Source organism: Anopheles stephensi, chromosome X, assembly GCF_013141755.1.
Source record: "Anopheles stephensi strain Indian chromosome X, UCI_ANSTEP_V1.0, whole genome shotgun sequence".
NCBI lineage: Eukaryota > Metazoa > Arthropoda > Insecta > Diptera > Culicidae > Anopheles > Anopheles stephensi.
Window position 1 is genome coordinate 1,772,169 of NC_050201.1, and position 15,923 is coordinate 1,788,091.

Below are 15,923 nucleotides of genomic sequence, written 5' to 3' on the forward strand. Positions count from 1 at the left end.
TCATCCCGGGAGTGCGAGTCTTAGGTCTTGATTCCATAGAGTAGATCTGAGGTGACTAAGTTCTAGACCCCAACATTCAGCAAGATCGTGATGAACATCTGCTCTTCTATGTACTGCTAATAGTAGGATCTTTGATTTGAGACCAACGAGAGTTTCCGTTCGATAACTTCATCCGCTCCAGATTATTTGAGGAGATCACAGGACCTCCTGTCACCTGACGAGGATCTCCAGCTCACAAACGCACTGGGTTAGAGTCGGGCCAGGTGACATAATTTCTGCTCCCCGCAACGGTACACCTTGCATAAGTACAGTGTTTGTCGCGGGACTTTAAACAAACACCCCAAAAAAACGCAACTCCCAGTGTGTTTTGTTTTTCGCTAAACCTCTGAACGTCCCATGATGTACCGGCCTTTCTCCAACCTTTCTATCTCCTTCGGTGGTGAAGCGGCTGGCATCACCAAAGCGTGAGACAGAGACCGTACTGCGGTGGTTTATGAGGCCGCTTGTGTGATGCCTACCGAGAGGTCTGATGTGAAACACCGAATTCAGGTGATCATGGCCGCGGTCGCAGCGTTTTTTTTTTGGTTGCTGTTGTTGTTGTTGGGTTCTCTCTCTCTCGCTCTTTTCGTGTGTACTGAATTCGCATCGGATTTTCGGTGGTGCTTCGGAGAAGAATGGGTGGTGTTTGGGAATGGTTGGTATTGCATGGTTTTGGGAACTGCAACAAAAAGAAGCCTACAAGCTCCGGACAAAATGAGCCCGGCAATTGCCAAGCCCCGAGTGGGTTAACTGTGAATATGTTACTAGTTGGTGTACGCTGGCTTTTTTTGTTGTGGTTGTAGCTGTTGTTGGTGCTTTATTTCTTGCTGTTGCTGTATGGCATCACCTGCCTGTAGGGTGCCCATTATTGCTGCCCTTACGCAATCTCTCGCGTGCGTGGTCACCTGAATGTGCGAAATTGGGTGGCGTTGTTGCACCGTCAGAAATTAGCGGCAAATGAAACGCCAAGCGAGGTAGGAAGGTCTTCGGATAAATTAAGTACGGTATTGTCCGTGAATTGTCCTTAGGAGGACTTCTCGAGAGAGAGAGAGATGTGAAGGATGGGCAAGAGTCAATTAAAATTAGACACGATTTGATGTGGCTCTTGAAGAGTGTTTGAAGGTGTTGAGATGATTAAGTTGGGTTTTGTTTTTGGTTAGACATCAGCATCCATACTCCACCTACACCTGCTCACTGGTGGGGTAATTAGATGGCTGTACAAATAGTAAATTAGATTGTAATTAATTCTACACCCTGCATCACTTCGCCGCACTTCGGACACCGATTGTGACCCATTCGGTACTTGGTTGAAGGAGCCCACAATTAGGGTGAAAGAGATGTTCCCAACTATGTGACAGCACCGGTACACGTAACGCTCGTCCACACTACTTCACGATGAGAGTATCTAGTGTAGAGTGGTTTCGATTTGGCTTATGTAAGCCGACTTACTGCACAGCTGATGCCATAAATGGGTGAGAATAGGAGCGCCACCGGGACCTGAATTTTGGAACGCTTAATGTAGCAAATATTCTAGCGTGACACCAAGTCGATTGTATTGGAGTTCCCGACACCACAGATATGGCTTGTGGAATCAATTGGATACGATATTGCGGGGTACCAACATCGAGACTAGAAGTATAAACGCGCGAAGAAAGTGTTTTCCGATTGATATGCAAATGTTGCCGCCGTTAGACGAAAACTATATCACAAGAGAAAACATTGAAAGTAATAAAACCAAACAAGACTTTAGGTTAGAGAGTGCCACCAGAAGTATATCGGCGTATGGTGGGATGAAGTTGCACAGCAAAAGTGTTCGCCGTTCGTCGCGACAAGCATGAATATAAATTCCCAATCTAGAGCACAATTTGAATTTAAATGAAAGGTACACACCCGGTTCGGTAGGCTTTAGTTGTTGTATATTCTCTTTCTTTTTTTTCTGCAGTAGAGGGTGAAGAACACCAGGGAGTTTGCACATTGTCGGCGGTGTGTCGGCTATGTGTTGTAGACGATTGAGCGATAAATTAAGTCATTACAATTCTGCTCTACTCCCGAACGAACGACGACGGCTACGATAGAATGGTTTCGGTCGGCTCGAGAGACAGTGTCAATTGAGGACTTGAGGGATCGGCGAGATGAAGAAGGGGGGTGAACTCGCGCCATATTAAACACTGACCCGGGGCAATCGAATTTTGCTGCCGATCATTTGCCGCCGGTGGCCGTCAATTGATATTGGGAAGCTGGTTGTGTGGCTGGTGAAGTGAAGAATTCAATTAGTTCAATGATTCTCAATGATGTCTTTGGCTTCGATGGGGAATGGAAGGGACCGGCGGCATAAGCATGCAACAGGTCGGCCTTACAGGTCATTTCTGATGTCGGGCGCCTGTCGGGTCTATGACAGCGCGCCGTCGAATGTCAATCAATTATGATTCCGAACTGTCTGAACATATTGAACAGCCACGGATGTGTGGATCTTCTCGCCGTGTCCTCTTGGTGAGTCCCCGCAGGTTCTCATCTGCAGCGTACGAAGTTGCCAAGGCAAATCTCGCATCTGGCGTGACTTCCAATAGCAATACCCTGGAGAGATTCTAATGCATCCCTGAAGGCCCCTGCCGTCTGTTGGAAGATGCCGTAGCCAGGGTCACATACACTTCATTACCATCCGATATGTACCCTTACCCTATCCACTACTCCTCATCCGCTGGGATATTTGGAGTTGGTGGGCGTGCGAAAGTGATAAGCAAACGGCCGCACTGCGACCACTTCCCCGGGGACTTATCACTTGGTGGTGAGAACGTGGCCGAGCATGTTGAAGAAGGATTTATCGTGTCTGGGAAAGGGTTGACCACAGTCTGTGCGTTCGCTGTGCATACGTCTGCGGCGAAACGATACAGTTCCGGTCTGAGGTCTTGGTGAAAAAATAAAAATAAGTACTCGTTGGTGGCGTTAGACGGTTTGCTGATGACATTTATCGCGTGTGAAAATTGCCTCCACTCCGTGATGCCCACGCCCCGTTCTCCCGGTTGGGCTCGTCGGGCAAGGATTGAAGGGGGCTAACGCTTGATGCTAATCGTGGTAAGGTACTGAGCTCGGTTGCAGTGCACTGGGGGGCACCCTACTAACCGAGATCGTGTGGCTAACCGCATCCGCAATGCGCATGGTTTCTCAGGCTACAAGAGCAGTCGCGTCGAGCGCTGGTGTGATAAGACTAGCCTACCAGCTCGTGGGCTAAACATTGTCCAGGCTAAAGCATGAATGAACAGGAATGGACCTGTTTGGTTCTTTGACATGCACTTTGTTGTTTCGAGGGTTAGCTATACGATCCAGCTACACACTGAGATCTTGCCTGCTTAGGTCTTTGTGATTAGGGCTAATAAAAATTTTGTTGACTCCAATAATTCTGAACCGTGGTGGATTTCTATGTGGATTTTATTAGGCTTGAACATTGTTGGGTAGTGACTTCTCCAGGGCTTTTGCCCATGTCTATGCAGTATCTGCAGCGCTCTCCAGTACCTACTCTCCTAGGCTTACTTAATTAATTACCATAATTGGATGAACCGCTCCGATCACAAAACATCCATCTATACCCCAACACTCATCTAGATCGCCCTCTTCCACACTCTTGCCCGTTCGTGGTTGTGTGGAGCTGCTGGTGGTACTCCACACAGCTCCACACAGCTCCACGCTCACTTGCGCCAGACATTGCCGAGCGCACGCCGCCTATGTAGTTTTGCCGGCTTGTGGGGTAGGTTCCCGGTCACGCTCGACCTGCTCACGGGGGTTGAAAAAAAAGAAGAAGAAGGCAGAGCGTGCGGTGGCGGGTTCGGCTGGCTGGCTGACTGGCGCTGGTCGTACTCAGTTCCCATGACACTCTTCGCCTTCCTTGGGGGGGGGGGGGGGGGGCCGGTTTGGCGCGGGCAGGTACGACGGTGCGGTGGTTCCAGTGTGTACACTCCGCGTGCTTCTCAGCGTTGCCGATCGATCGGCCGTCGCCAAGACTGTGCCGTGCCGCATCCACCAAGAGAGATGAGAATTCTCCAACTGGCAAAACTCGTTCTCAGCCAGAGCATCGTGCGGGGACGAAGAAGAGAGAGAGAGAGAGAGATAGGGTTGGAGGGATGGCCGCGGGAAAGTAAATTAAATTACAATTTATTTATACGTAATTAATACCGACCGGGTTCGCGCGAACAGGGCAAACCGAGTGGGAAAAGCTGAGCGCGCTGTTTGCGGTTGCCACCGCTGCTGATGAAGATGATCGGCAGAGATCTAAAGTATGGAGGCTCTTCCCATTTCTGGGGTGGTAGAGTGCTCAGTGTGTACACATCGAGCGGAAGCATTATCATGTTTGACATTGGTCGGTAGTAGTAGAATGTGTGTGCCTCTGTGGTTAGGCATTTTGGGTTTTTGGGCGAAGATGGCGTGTGTTGCTTCCGCGAGCCTAGGCTTATTAAATGTCTGGAGCTCTACATAGCACGCTCACAGCTTTAGACGACATCTCGATCACATGCCCTAGGCCCTCAGGGCAACTGTACTTCAGATCCAATGGGCGCTACGACACGACTTTTTAATAAAATGTAAATGAGATTTTAATTTCATGTCAAACGCGAGGATACTTCTAGCAGGCCGCCTGGCGGTGGTCTCTATCGCTTTAGCTGTGTGTGTGTGCATGTTTCTACTGGTGAACGAATGGGACAGGGCGTTGTTTAGCTACCACCCTAAACTCCCATCGAGACGAAGAAAGCCCATTGGAACGGAGTGCGCTGCTACTAGCTCTACACATCAAGCAGCCATTCCCGGGGAACTGAAGTGTCCCGGACTTTGGATGCTGTGGCTCTACCTCACTGACGCGCGAGGGCTTTAGCTTCGTGTCGTGAATTCGATCGACATATTTTAGAAAGCAAATCGTGCATCATCCCCGCACGCTGCAACTCCTCACCCCCGCGTCTCAGGAACCCGCAGTGCCTTAGACAATGTTTTGGGAGCTTGGAAGGTGCTTCTCCGTGTGATGGAGAATGCATGGGGAGACCCATGCATGCAAATGGAGTGTTAGTTTCGGGCTCATAACTGGATCACTGGTGTTGCGGCCGGTCGGTAGCAACCTTTCCAATGGGTTCCCTACATCGACGAGCGAAACCCCACAATGTTGGGTACTGCTGGTCGTAGAGAATGCTTCAGAGTGAGAGGCGCGCGCAGTGTGTGGCGGCACGGTGGTCGTATTCACACCAAACCAATTGGGTAATGACAGTGCCCCGGAGGGCTACTGGTTCTCGGGGTGTAGTCAAGTACTAGTGGCATTCGCTAACGGTAAATCACCGTCCCTTTAGGTTCGACCTTTTCCCTGTCCTTCTCTTTCACTCTCTTGTTCGCCTTTGCTGCCCGATACTTCAGCAGCACTGCACTGAGGAAGATAGAGTATCGCGGGCCTGGTTGACAGAGCCACCGGATGCCAGCAGTAGTGTGCTGGAATATCTGCAGGTTCTAGCGCGACAACAACATTTTTCCTCATTATTCCAGCATGCCCACCAACAGTATCTCCATTTCGTTTTTGAGAAAGTTATTTATGAGGTTATTCACACACGTGTGTGTGCCTGCGCACGGCACACAGGACCACTTGCTCGGTTCGCCTTGAATGGGTTTAAGGTTATACACTGCTCGCAGTCGCAGGTCTCTACCATATCTCAAGAAATGTAGAATCAACTCAAAAAATCTTGGGACAGTTACTCCGGAAACTTCTCGTGAGTTGGACGTTCCGGCGGCGGTAACAAATGAGGATGCAACACAAAGAGAGAGAGAGCGAACGAACATAGATAACAGTCGCTCGGCCGTGGCTCTGGGGTCTGTAGTGGTGTTTCAGATGGAGTTATGGTTTTTTTTTTTGGGGGGGGGTAAAAATTAATGTCCAGATGTACGACCTCATCCATTAAAACCCTCGAGACATCGATCTCTCTGTCTCTCTCGCTCTTTCGCTCTGTCGGAGTATAGAGGGACTGCTCTGAACAACACGCACACATCATCAGTTGAAAGACGGATGGGAAATTTATGTTGAGGGTTTCCGTTGAAGTTCACACCAGGACACCGCCTGTCCCCGAGTCGATTGCGCTGTCTCCGAGACTTCCCAATAAGCAAGACAGGATGGTTTCGTGTACCAAACATCTCCCGGTGGCACATTCCTTCTAAATTTTGCCCAGCTCAATGAAGTGTGTTACCCTGGCGGTCCTCCGCTTCTTCCACTACATCCGGCGACCTGGGCGAGTGTCCTTAACGGATGTTTTCCAATTTTTTTCTTCTAGGGTTCTACATCGCGCTTGCCTGCACACTTTCACCCTCCCGTCTCTGTTGCTGTTGCGCTCAGTTTTCGGGCTCGGGTTACACACCCGACCAGAAGAACCCGTGAGGGACCTCCGCTCGTGTACTTCACACTGCTCAATGCGTCTACCATTGCGTGCCTCTGATGTTACCCGTGCTTGTGTGCGTGTGTCCGCTCACCGTCCCTTCTTTCGCTTCCAATGCGGCGGCAAAGCATTAAGACCCAGTCGGTATTATTATTTCCTGCTGCCAGTGTGTGGGTCTCTCTCTCTCTTGGTTGTTCACGTCCTGTACCTTGGTGCTGCTGTGTGTGGCTTGCGTGTGCCTTCCCAAGTTCCCTTATTTTTCTCTCTCCATCCCACCCCATTAGCGGTTCGATCGTTCATTCTTTAGGCTCGATTACGCCTGCGGGAACCACGGCACGTAATGGGTGATGCCAGGCCCAGTAGTTTTCCCAATTCTGCTTTGCTACCTTCATTCGCCTGTCCCATTCCACGCTTCTGCTGAAAGGGTCCGCCGTGTGTATGCGTGCAGTGCGTCTTCCGGCGAGATCGGTTTTTATTTTTACTCACTTTGCGTAAGCTCCGGTTTACCGTCGCTGTTGCTCTCTTTGCCCGGTCGGTTAACATGTCTTGTATGACCGAGCCGTTTCTCTTCTTCTGTAGGTGCCGCATGCATATGTGCGGCGTCCGTTGGAATTGTCTCTCGGCTTTCTTTCTCTCTGTCTCTCTCTTGCTGCATTCATTCATTCATTCGAGCACTCTCTCTCTCTCTCCCTCTCTCTCTCTCTCTCTCTCTCTCTCTCGCACACAGCACACTGTTTCACTGTTTGCGTCTCCTTTCCAGCAGTCTCCGCGGCCGTTAATTTCATCCAGATTGATGCCAACAAGTGGCGGAGAGACATTTTCCCACGAGTTTGTTTTCAGCTGTTCGTTCGCGTCGTGTTTCGGGACCGCCCTTCCCCTCCGGTTTTCCACCCCCTTTCCCTTCGTTTAGGTCCACCTTCCATCATTTGTGCCCCATGTGTCTCTCCGCGGGCCCACGTTGTGCTGTGTGTCGTTTCGGTTCCCTTCCGTCCTGGGTTTTTTTTTTGCGTCAGCGTTCCGTCGAATGAAGTGCAGCTTTTTAAATACAGCAACAGAACGAAGGAAACAAACGAAACATAAAAAACACACACACACACAATCGAGAGAAAAGAGAGAATAAAAAAAAACATACAGATCGTATGCCTGCTGGTTTTTCCCTGCTCTTGTACGTGCCGCCATGAGCAACATAATTTCATACACACTGAGCCAACAGTGACAGTGCTGGGCCTCATGCTCATGGTTAGTACAAAACCGAAGGCAATACTACGCACGCACGCAGGATTTAATGTATGCATGTGTGCTGGTTGGTACAGTTCGGAGAGCCGAAAGCGCCCTTTTTGATGAGTACACGATAATATGCTTGCTCAATATTTATTCCTAATCACGTTTTCTATACTGAAATAAATAAATATCAGTTTTTTCGAGTATATCCTGCGAGATTGAACAGGAGAACATAGTTTTACTTAACCCTAACATTGACTCATCATGCAAGGATCAAAGGAAAAAAGAATCGCAACAGAAAATCAAACGCCTTACGGCATTTCCTTTGCCGAAATGCTTATTCGACTGTTTGCGGCGTGATATGCCGAAGAAACGAGATAGAATGACCAACCGAAAGAGCGAGAAAGACTGCTGCTATCGATCCGTTAGCTGGTTGGGTTTTTCTGGTATGCTTTAACGCTGAAGCGTTAGCCACTCACACAGGCGCGGTCGCGCACATGAGAAAGTAGGAAAGAATGACTATAACTGCCGGCGATCGTCGACTATGAGAAGAATGGGATTTTTATCAAAGGAATGTCCTGGTCATCCTTACGATGATATATCTTTACTCAAGGTACAGCTGCTTGATTGATGCTCCAGATTGCACGAATGTCTATATTGCATCGAATCCTGGTCACGGCACCAACCATTGGAGGTGTTGGTCCTAGATTCAGTGTTTTAAATTAAAAACAATCATCTCCATTTTATCGCATCCGTATTTTTCTCACATTTCACGCTCATCACACAGCATCGACGCTGATGATGCTCGGAATGACAAACACCACGCACATCTGTTTGTAATTGTGGCAGTAAAATGGTCGTCGGGGCAACTATGTTGCTGCCGCTGTAGCGCAACTACCCGCTTTACTCACCACCTGCGACCGATCAATCGGGCATGGTTTCTGGCAACCGACAGAAGAAGGAAAAAAAAAAACCTCTCGCGAAGGAAATCTCGCACGGGAAAAGGGCCGTATATACTGTACGCGAGCTTGCCACTTGTTAACGAGTAACGTACTCCGGTTGCAGCGCTGCTTCGGAACTCGGCGACAACCAACAGGAGACATACACAAGGGCAGAGTAGAACGGCAAGGTTTGATTGTTGCTGCTGGTGGTTGCATGTGTCGTACTTTTTTCCGCTTCTCTTCTTTTGGTCTCATTTTCCATCACCACCTCCCGCACCGTTTCCCTCGACTGGATGTTTCCGTTGGAGACGTGAGAGATTCAACCACGGCGAACGCGCGCGATGATGCATCATCATCATCTGCGTGATGTGTAGCGCGAATGCACCGTACATTCATGAGATCACGGGCTTACCCTTCATCCAATGACTCTTGCCGGCTGCTTGCCAGCCTTTTGCGGGCTGGTTTAGTAAGGTCCCAAAAAATAAAACACTGGAAATGCCTCGTGGAACGTACTTGTGGAACGCCGCGAAGAGCATTTTTCCAACAGTGCGTAATGTGCGTGTGTATGTGTCGCCCGCGCGACACAAAGTCTTGGGAAAATTGGTCTTTGATCTGTGCGTCGGCAAACGCACCACGGGAACGGAAAACCAAAAAATCGTCCAGCGTTTGGGCGTCTTTTTGCTTTGGTTCGTCTGGTGCCGTGACCAGGATTTTCCCATGTATGTCTTTCGCCAGGTTTCGGTTGCGCCAACAATTACAGACTTTTTTTTGGTCGTTTTGCTTTTCTCTGTTCTAGACACATTTTGGAAAAGGATTTTTCCTTTCGGGGACAAAAAAAGCAATGTTGGTTGAGGACAAACATCGAAGTACACGGGTGAGGGTGATAACGAAAAAAACGGACGATAATTATCGTTCCGGCTTTTTTTTTGTTTTTGGTTGGGTGTGATTTTACTTGTTGACATCTTGTTGCTCAGTACGGAAAGTTTTCTCACATTTCCTTCTTCTTCCCTGCTCACCAAACGCGCTCTGCTACCAAAAAAAAAAAACGTAATGGAATTGAACATAATCGAGCGTGAAGGAATAAAAAAGTTGGCTGACAAGTAGCGTGTGTGTGTGTGTGGGAGACACTTTAAAAACATAAATTAAACCAACCAGTTAATCGTGTATCCCACCGTGCGTCACCGTCAATGATGCGTTATACGAACATTACCCGGGTCTGAAGCAATTCTGTGCACTTCAAACGATCCGGGGGCTTTTTTTGTCAGCTGGGCGTGAAGGAATGTAATTTTATTTATTATTTTGTTTCTATGTGAGATACATTAGCCCTAAAGTGCCCTAGCGTGTGGCTTCTAACAACGGCAGTAGATCAAAAGAGTTGCTTTCGTTGGCTACCTTCTCGAGCGTTCGATTAGACGCTGTTTAACGAGCGGATAAGCTCCAAGTAGCGCTCATGTGTATCCGTCAAAGTGATCAAATCGCCATTCCGAGTACGCACCCCGAGCATAGGGGGTGTTTGGAATAAAATCCGCTGCAAGCCAATTTGTAATCGAGCCGGTCTGGAAACGGAAACCAAGCCCCTGTCGACCTCGCGACTCCTTCACACGTACGCTCAACCGCTAGCCTAGCCCCCAGCTCCCGTCTCCAGTGTGTGGAGTGTCGCATAATTCCCGGAGCTCGGCACGCGCGCGCACGCTCGTTCGCTCACTGGTGACCCACCAACACACGCGCCTGGGCCTTGCCGTTTTGCGGTTCGAATGCCGGCCAATTATTTGGAATCTCGCGTCAGCGTCAGCGTAGAATCATGCCCAGGTTCGGTTCCGTATGTGTGCGTGATATGGTAAGGGCGGCGCGTTGACAGACGCGTCAAGTGATATGGTGTACGGTCAGCATATTATGTACCTCCGCTATAGCAGCCCCTATTGCTGCTATCCATCCACAATACATTCTTTCACCCCTCAGCACCCTTTTAATCTATTTGATTCGCCTGCAAAAATGCTCCATAAACAAACAAACACACACACACACACACAAGAATACTCCGATCTATTTCTAACCGATGTCGGTGGACGTTGCCTGTGTATGAACGCATTGCTGGTGGAACGTGCTGTCAGTGCATGATTGATAATAAAATAGCATGGCAAGAAAAAGCTCACTTATATGCACACTGATCAGTTTCAAACCTTGTGGAGAAATCCAATATTTCTTAGGACGCTTACGGCTTTTGAAGTAACATTTTTGAGCAGGCGTGTCAAACTCATTTTGATTCTATGTTCAAGGATTTTCGTTACCGCAAGAATCCCGGATATTCTGGGTCTCGCCCATGTGATGCCTCAACAATCTAACCTGCGAGCATCACACGGCAAAGTCCCAAGCCGAATGGATATTGTGTATCGGCCCAACACTATAGTCTTCATGCAGAATGGACCAAGTTAAACGTTGTAGTTGGAGGTTCTCAGACATTGAAGGCAGTGTTGCCAAATTTCCTTCAATCACCAATCCTCAAAAACCTCACGAAGATGCATGTCGGTAGTGTTTAGGGATGTAGATAAGGCTTTAAATGGTATGGCTAAGCGTTATCCAGACCTCATCTTCCATTATTTCAATGGACAACATTCTACCCTCATCAGCAGAAAGAAGAAACAATCTCGTCTAGAGTATAAATGGACACGCGTGCTCAGTGTAACCCCTGGTAGAATCCACTGTCAACTCGGCGCAACCCATTTTGCTGCCCTCTCAAACACACACACATCTTCAATTGGCGTAAGCTAATACCCCTTCCATCCGGTTTGTTTTGGTGTGCAGGGTTTGTTGTAAGAGTTTGGTTAGACTAAGGGCAACATCCGGGCGAGCTGTGTCGCCTTTTTAAGTTATTATATTATTTTGAGGAAAAAGTCTCATAATTGTCTATTCTAGGCCCTACCTGTAGAAAATCTGATTAACCTTTTACTCATGCCGTTTCTGTTGCTTGATTCGTTACAGGTTTCCTGTCGTGCTCGCCATCACCGTGCAAACATGGCGGCACGTGCGTTAGCCGTCCGAATGGTGCATCCTACTGCAAGTAAGTATTGGCAGCAATCCGCAAATCATTAGCCTGTGCCAGAGTTCGTTTATTGTATCAATTAGCGGTCATTGAATTTGAAAACATCATGCCGCCTCATTAGGCGAACCGGGAAAGGACCTTTTTATTAAAACATTTTGGAGCTTTTTTTATCCAGCGTTTAATAGCAGTTGTAAACCATAAACAGAAGATTAAAAGGCGGCATAAACCAGTCGCTGCGTCACTTGAATCTGGTGGTGGCGTCTGTCAGAGTGGCAACCCAGCACAAAACAAAAACAATTTGCGTTTTTCTCCTCTAGGGGACTTCGCTTGGGTCCTCGCAGTAATTGGGCTTCAAGGGACGCAAAGAACAACACCAACGCCAGTATAAATATCTTTTTCGTATCCTTTTCCGTTTCTCCTTTCTTGTGGTTATTGGTGGTTTGCCGCCATTCCGCTACTCTTGCCCTCCAACAAAACCCCCCTCCCACACCCAAAAAAACCCGCGCCCCCAAAAAGTGAATTGTCATCCACTCAATTCCTCGTGGTCCGTGTCGATGCGCGCCATGAATTGGTGTTCCTTGCTTTCCTCTTCTGCTTGCTGTTGGTGTTCTGCACACTTAACCACTTCCTCCGGGCGGACATCCACGAAACCGTGAAACGTGCCATAAATCGCCAACGCGCGCGTTCTGAGGCCCGCCAAATAATAATGGCGAACAACGGTCATAACCATAACACTTGGACGATAATGGCAATAAATTCTGATGCCGCAACCATGTCTCCCACCTCCAGTGGTGGAGAGCAAAAGAATGGGCGTTTGTGTGTGTTTGTGTGTGTATGGTTGCTAGCGTTGCAATTCTCATCCCCCTAAAACCCTCCCCTGCTTGTAGCACTTCGGCAGCGGTGGAGTCGTTCTACATGTCGATGCATATATGTGTCTTTTTTGTCGTTGGTTGTCTCTCGCCGCGACGTTCGTTATAGCTTGCGCTCGCTGCAGTTTATTTTATTTCATATGTCTACTTCACCCCTGCAGCTGGGTTCTTCTGCACACCCAGCCTCCCAATATCCGTGGACCATTGATGTAGAGGCGGGAGTCTAAACAAACCTGGAACCGGGAGAAAACTAAAGCGAGGAAGCGGAGTGTTTGAGACAATCAGATATTGTGTCGCGCCTTTTCGCGATCACGTACATTAGCTCAAGGAGGGTTGCGTTTGGTGAAAGGGGTGAGATGGGATTGAAGGGGAGGGAAGGGAAGAGGGGGCTCATGTATCTCTCCAGCCAATGTCCGAAAGCGGTCCGTGAGTGCATGTGGTGGAATATTGACACTTGGCCAGGTCCCGGTTCCTATAACTTCTAAACGATGGGACAAGGGTGTAGAAAAGATGTGGGAAGGGATGGGAACAAGGGGGTTGTTAAAATCCTTTTGTATCGCTAGAGGGAGGAGATATGCGCTCTTACAAAACAAAAGTAAATTGATAAAAATGACTCGAGCACTCACAGTCGTGTCGTTGGAGGCCTTAAGGTGAGGATCGGGTCGATGCGGAAGGCGTGCACGGGAAAGGGTTGGCAGTCGCATTCAATTAGGAAAGACGGTAGCCGCATACGAAAAGGGCTTAGAAAAGCAACAAGCAGCATAACCGTACTGGATGTGAGCGTAGCAAACGAGCAAAAAAGTGAGAAGTTGAAAAAAAAGATCCATAGTCGCTTTTGCAAAATTCCATTATTTGATTGCAAAGTTCTACAGAGCGTCTGCAATATTCCATTATCCAGTTGAAACATTCCCCTAAGTGATTTTACAAGTCCATTATAGTTAAAGCATTAAAGTGCGTGCATGCTTGCCAATTTTCTGTTAATATACAAATAAATTGGGATAAAGATAAGAGTAAAGTATAGGAAAAAGAATAAGATAAAGCTTTTTCTCAAAAAAAAAAACAACAAACGAAATGCATTATTGGTTCGTGGGCACCAGGTTCTTCAACGAGAATTATGCAAATGAATCGGTGGGTGGGTGGATTGATAAAAGAGAAAACCAAAAAACAACACCTCGAAACAAATGAAACCGAACACAGAAAAGTAATGAAACAACATGAAAATGGGAGGGAAAAAAACGAATAAAAACAGCAAAAATAAAGCAACAAAGTAATAATACATGAAGAAAAGAAAAATGGAAATGAAACGAAGCGAACTCGGGCGCTGACTCAAAAGCTATAAATATAAAGCTGTACAAAAAGAAACATAAACGATTAAGAAGTTTGCAAAGAAGCTGTAAACAAGACAAAGAAAGTAGCAAGAAGCTCTAGAACACTTACACGGAAGAGAAGAGCAACAAAGATTGGAAGAAAAAGGCAACCGAGACAACATAAAGTGAAGAGAAAAAAAACCACACACAAAAATTGAATACATATACACGAAGAGACATAAAGATAAGTGCAGCGCGCCCCGTGTTGTGGCTGTTGTGTGCGAGCGTGCGCCCGGCAGATGAGCTGAAGCGACACACACACACACACACACACACACCACTCTCTTGCCTCTCGATGTCGATAAATTATTCAAATTAGCCCGACGTGGCCCGTCGTGAATATAATTATTTATGAACAAGCTTTTAAAAGCCCTGAAAAAAGGCAGCAAGCACTGGAGCTCGCTCCGTTTCGATGTCTCGATGTTGTTGTTGATGGGCTTGTTTTTTTTTTTTGGTTGTTAACCACACGACACACACGTAGAGCAAAGACCAGAATTTCCTTACCTGGTTCTTCGTACAGTGATGACCAATGGTATAAGAGCGTCTAGCTCTGTCAAAACAAATATATATATTTGTGAGATCGATTTTGGGTTATCTTTTCTGATCCAAACTTGTCAAACAATTGTGAAAACAGTTAATTTTGACATTTGCTAAAATTCTTATTGTTGGATTTGATATAAAACACATGTTTTATATACTGATTTTGCACGTCAGCTTACATTGGAGAGTGAGCAACATTTTAGCTACTAAACGTCAAAATATCTGAACTGAAGTCTTAGTCAGTATCATAAATTTTTGTTGTTGCCTTTTTTATTGGTTTTCGCCTTTTTTTTTAATACTTGTTGATTCTAAAATGTCGAATTAAATATAGATATTAATAGTTTAAAATACGAATATGATGATGGGCTTATTGTTTTGTCCGTCACTGTACCACTATGCCATCGTACGTAGCTCGAATGCTGGTGGAACGATATCGGTTTTTGGTGGTTCTTCGGCGGTACGCAAATGTTGCTTTCAACTTCACAACCCACACAGAAGAAAGAAACAAAAACGCAGCGCAAGAACCGGGAAGGATGTAAATCAAACATTTTTATTTGCTCTCCATCACGACGCCGTGTGGTTGGATGCGGGGTTTTTTCTCCTCCCAATGCTCCAATGCCGGTCTGCACTGATTGATTGCACTTTTATTGCACCCGGCAAAACAACCCCGTCCTCTCTGGTCCCTCCGTCATCCTCCCACCTCCCTACAGACGCGTGTCTTTTTATCACAATGTAGCGAAATGAGGAAATTTGTTCCTTAATGGCAAGGCTCTTGTATTTTTGTTTTGAAGAAACAGATAAACCAAGGTGGACTATGGGATGTATCGGTGCCTTTTTTTGGTGGATTTTTTCTTTTCTCCATATTCTTTTATTGCGGGTTCAGATTATTTAGCTGTTCAGGTGAGATAAAAGACACATTTCATCATGGTCCCGGCGTGTGTCCCGCCAAACCTCACCAGTGGGAAGCAGTATTGAGGGAGAATTTATAATCAAGAATAAGTAGAAAGAAAACACCGAACAGCGACAACACCCCAAAATTAAGCTTAAAAACCAATCCCCCGTCCAAATTCCCCTGCTCTCCGGAGTGGGGGCTTTTTCAGTTTTATAGTCATTTGCTGTGGCGTGGGCGTCACTTTAGCATCGCTTCGACCCCCAACGCAACGCTTGCCCACCTTTACAATCCTTCTCGTCCAGCCATAAATAAATATTCGTCGTTTATCATAATGTTGTCCTGTGGTGTGTGCGTGGGGTTTTACTGTGATTGTGACTTTTTCTTTTTGCTTCTTAATTTTATTTTACTTTATTGGACGATTCCAAACTCCAATGGTCCGGAGGATGACAATACGTTCGAAATCTGAACCCTGGCAATGCCGTACCACTCTGTCCCGGCAGGGGGTGACAGAGATAATCGTAAGCTTTAGGCGAAAAAAAAACAAGGTGGGGACGCGCGATACAAATGACATCTTATCGAGAGCGATGATTATGATGAGTGTAGTTTATGATTTTCGATCGGTTGC

At 47.1% G+C, this 15,923-nt stretch overlaps 1 protein-coding gene across 3 annotated transcripts in view; it reads left to right on the plus strand.

The window, feature by feature from the left end:
* The window catches only part of LOC118503297 (neurogenic locus Notch protein), a 72,065-nt gene that overhangs the window by 17,476 nt on the left and 38,666 nt on the right, over positions 1–15,923 (plus strand). For all 3 annotated transcript variants that reach the window (XM_036036411.1, XM_036036421.1, XM_036036401.1), the window contains exon 3: positions 11,570–11,648. In XM_036036411.1, coding sequence (XP_035892304.1) covers positions 11,570–11,648 — 79 coding nt within the window. The remainder of the gene's footprint in view (positions 1–11,569; positions 11,649–15,923) is intronic.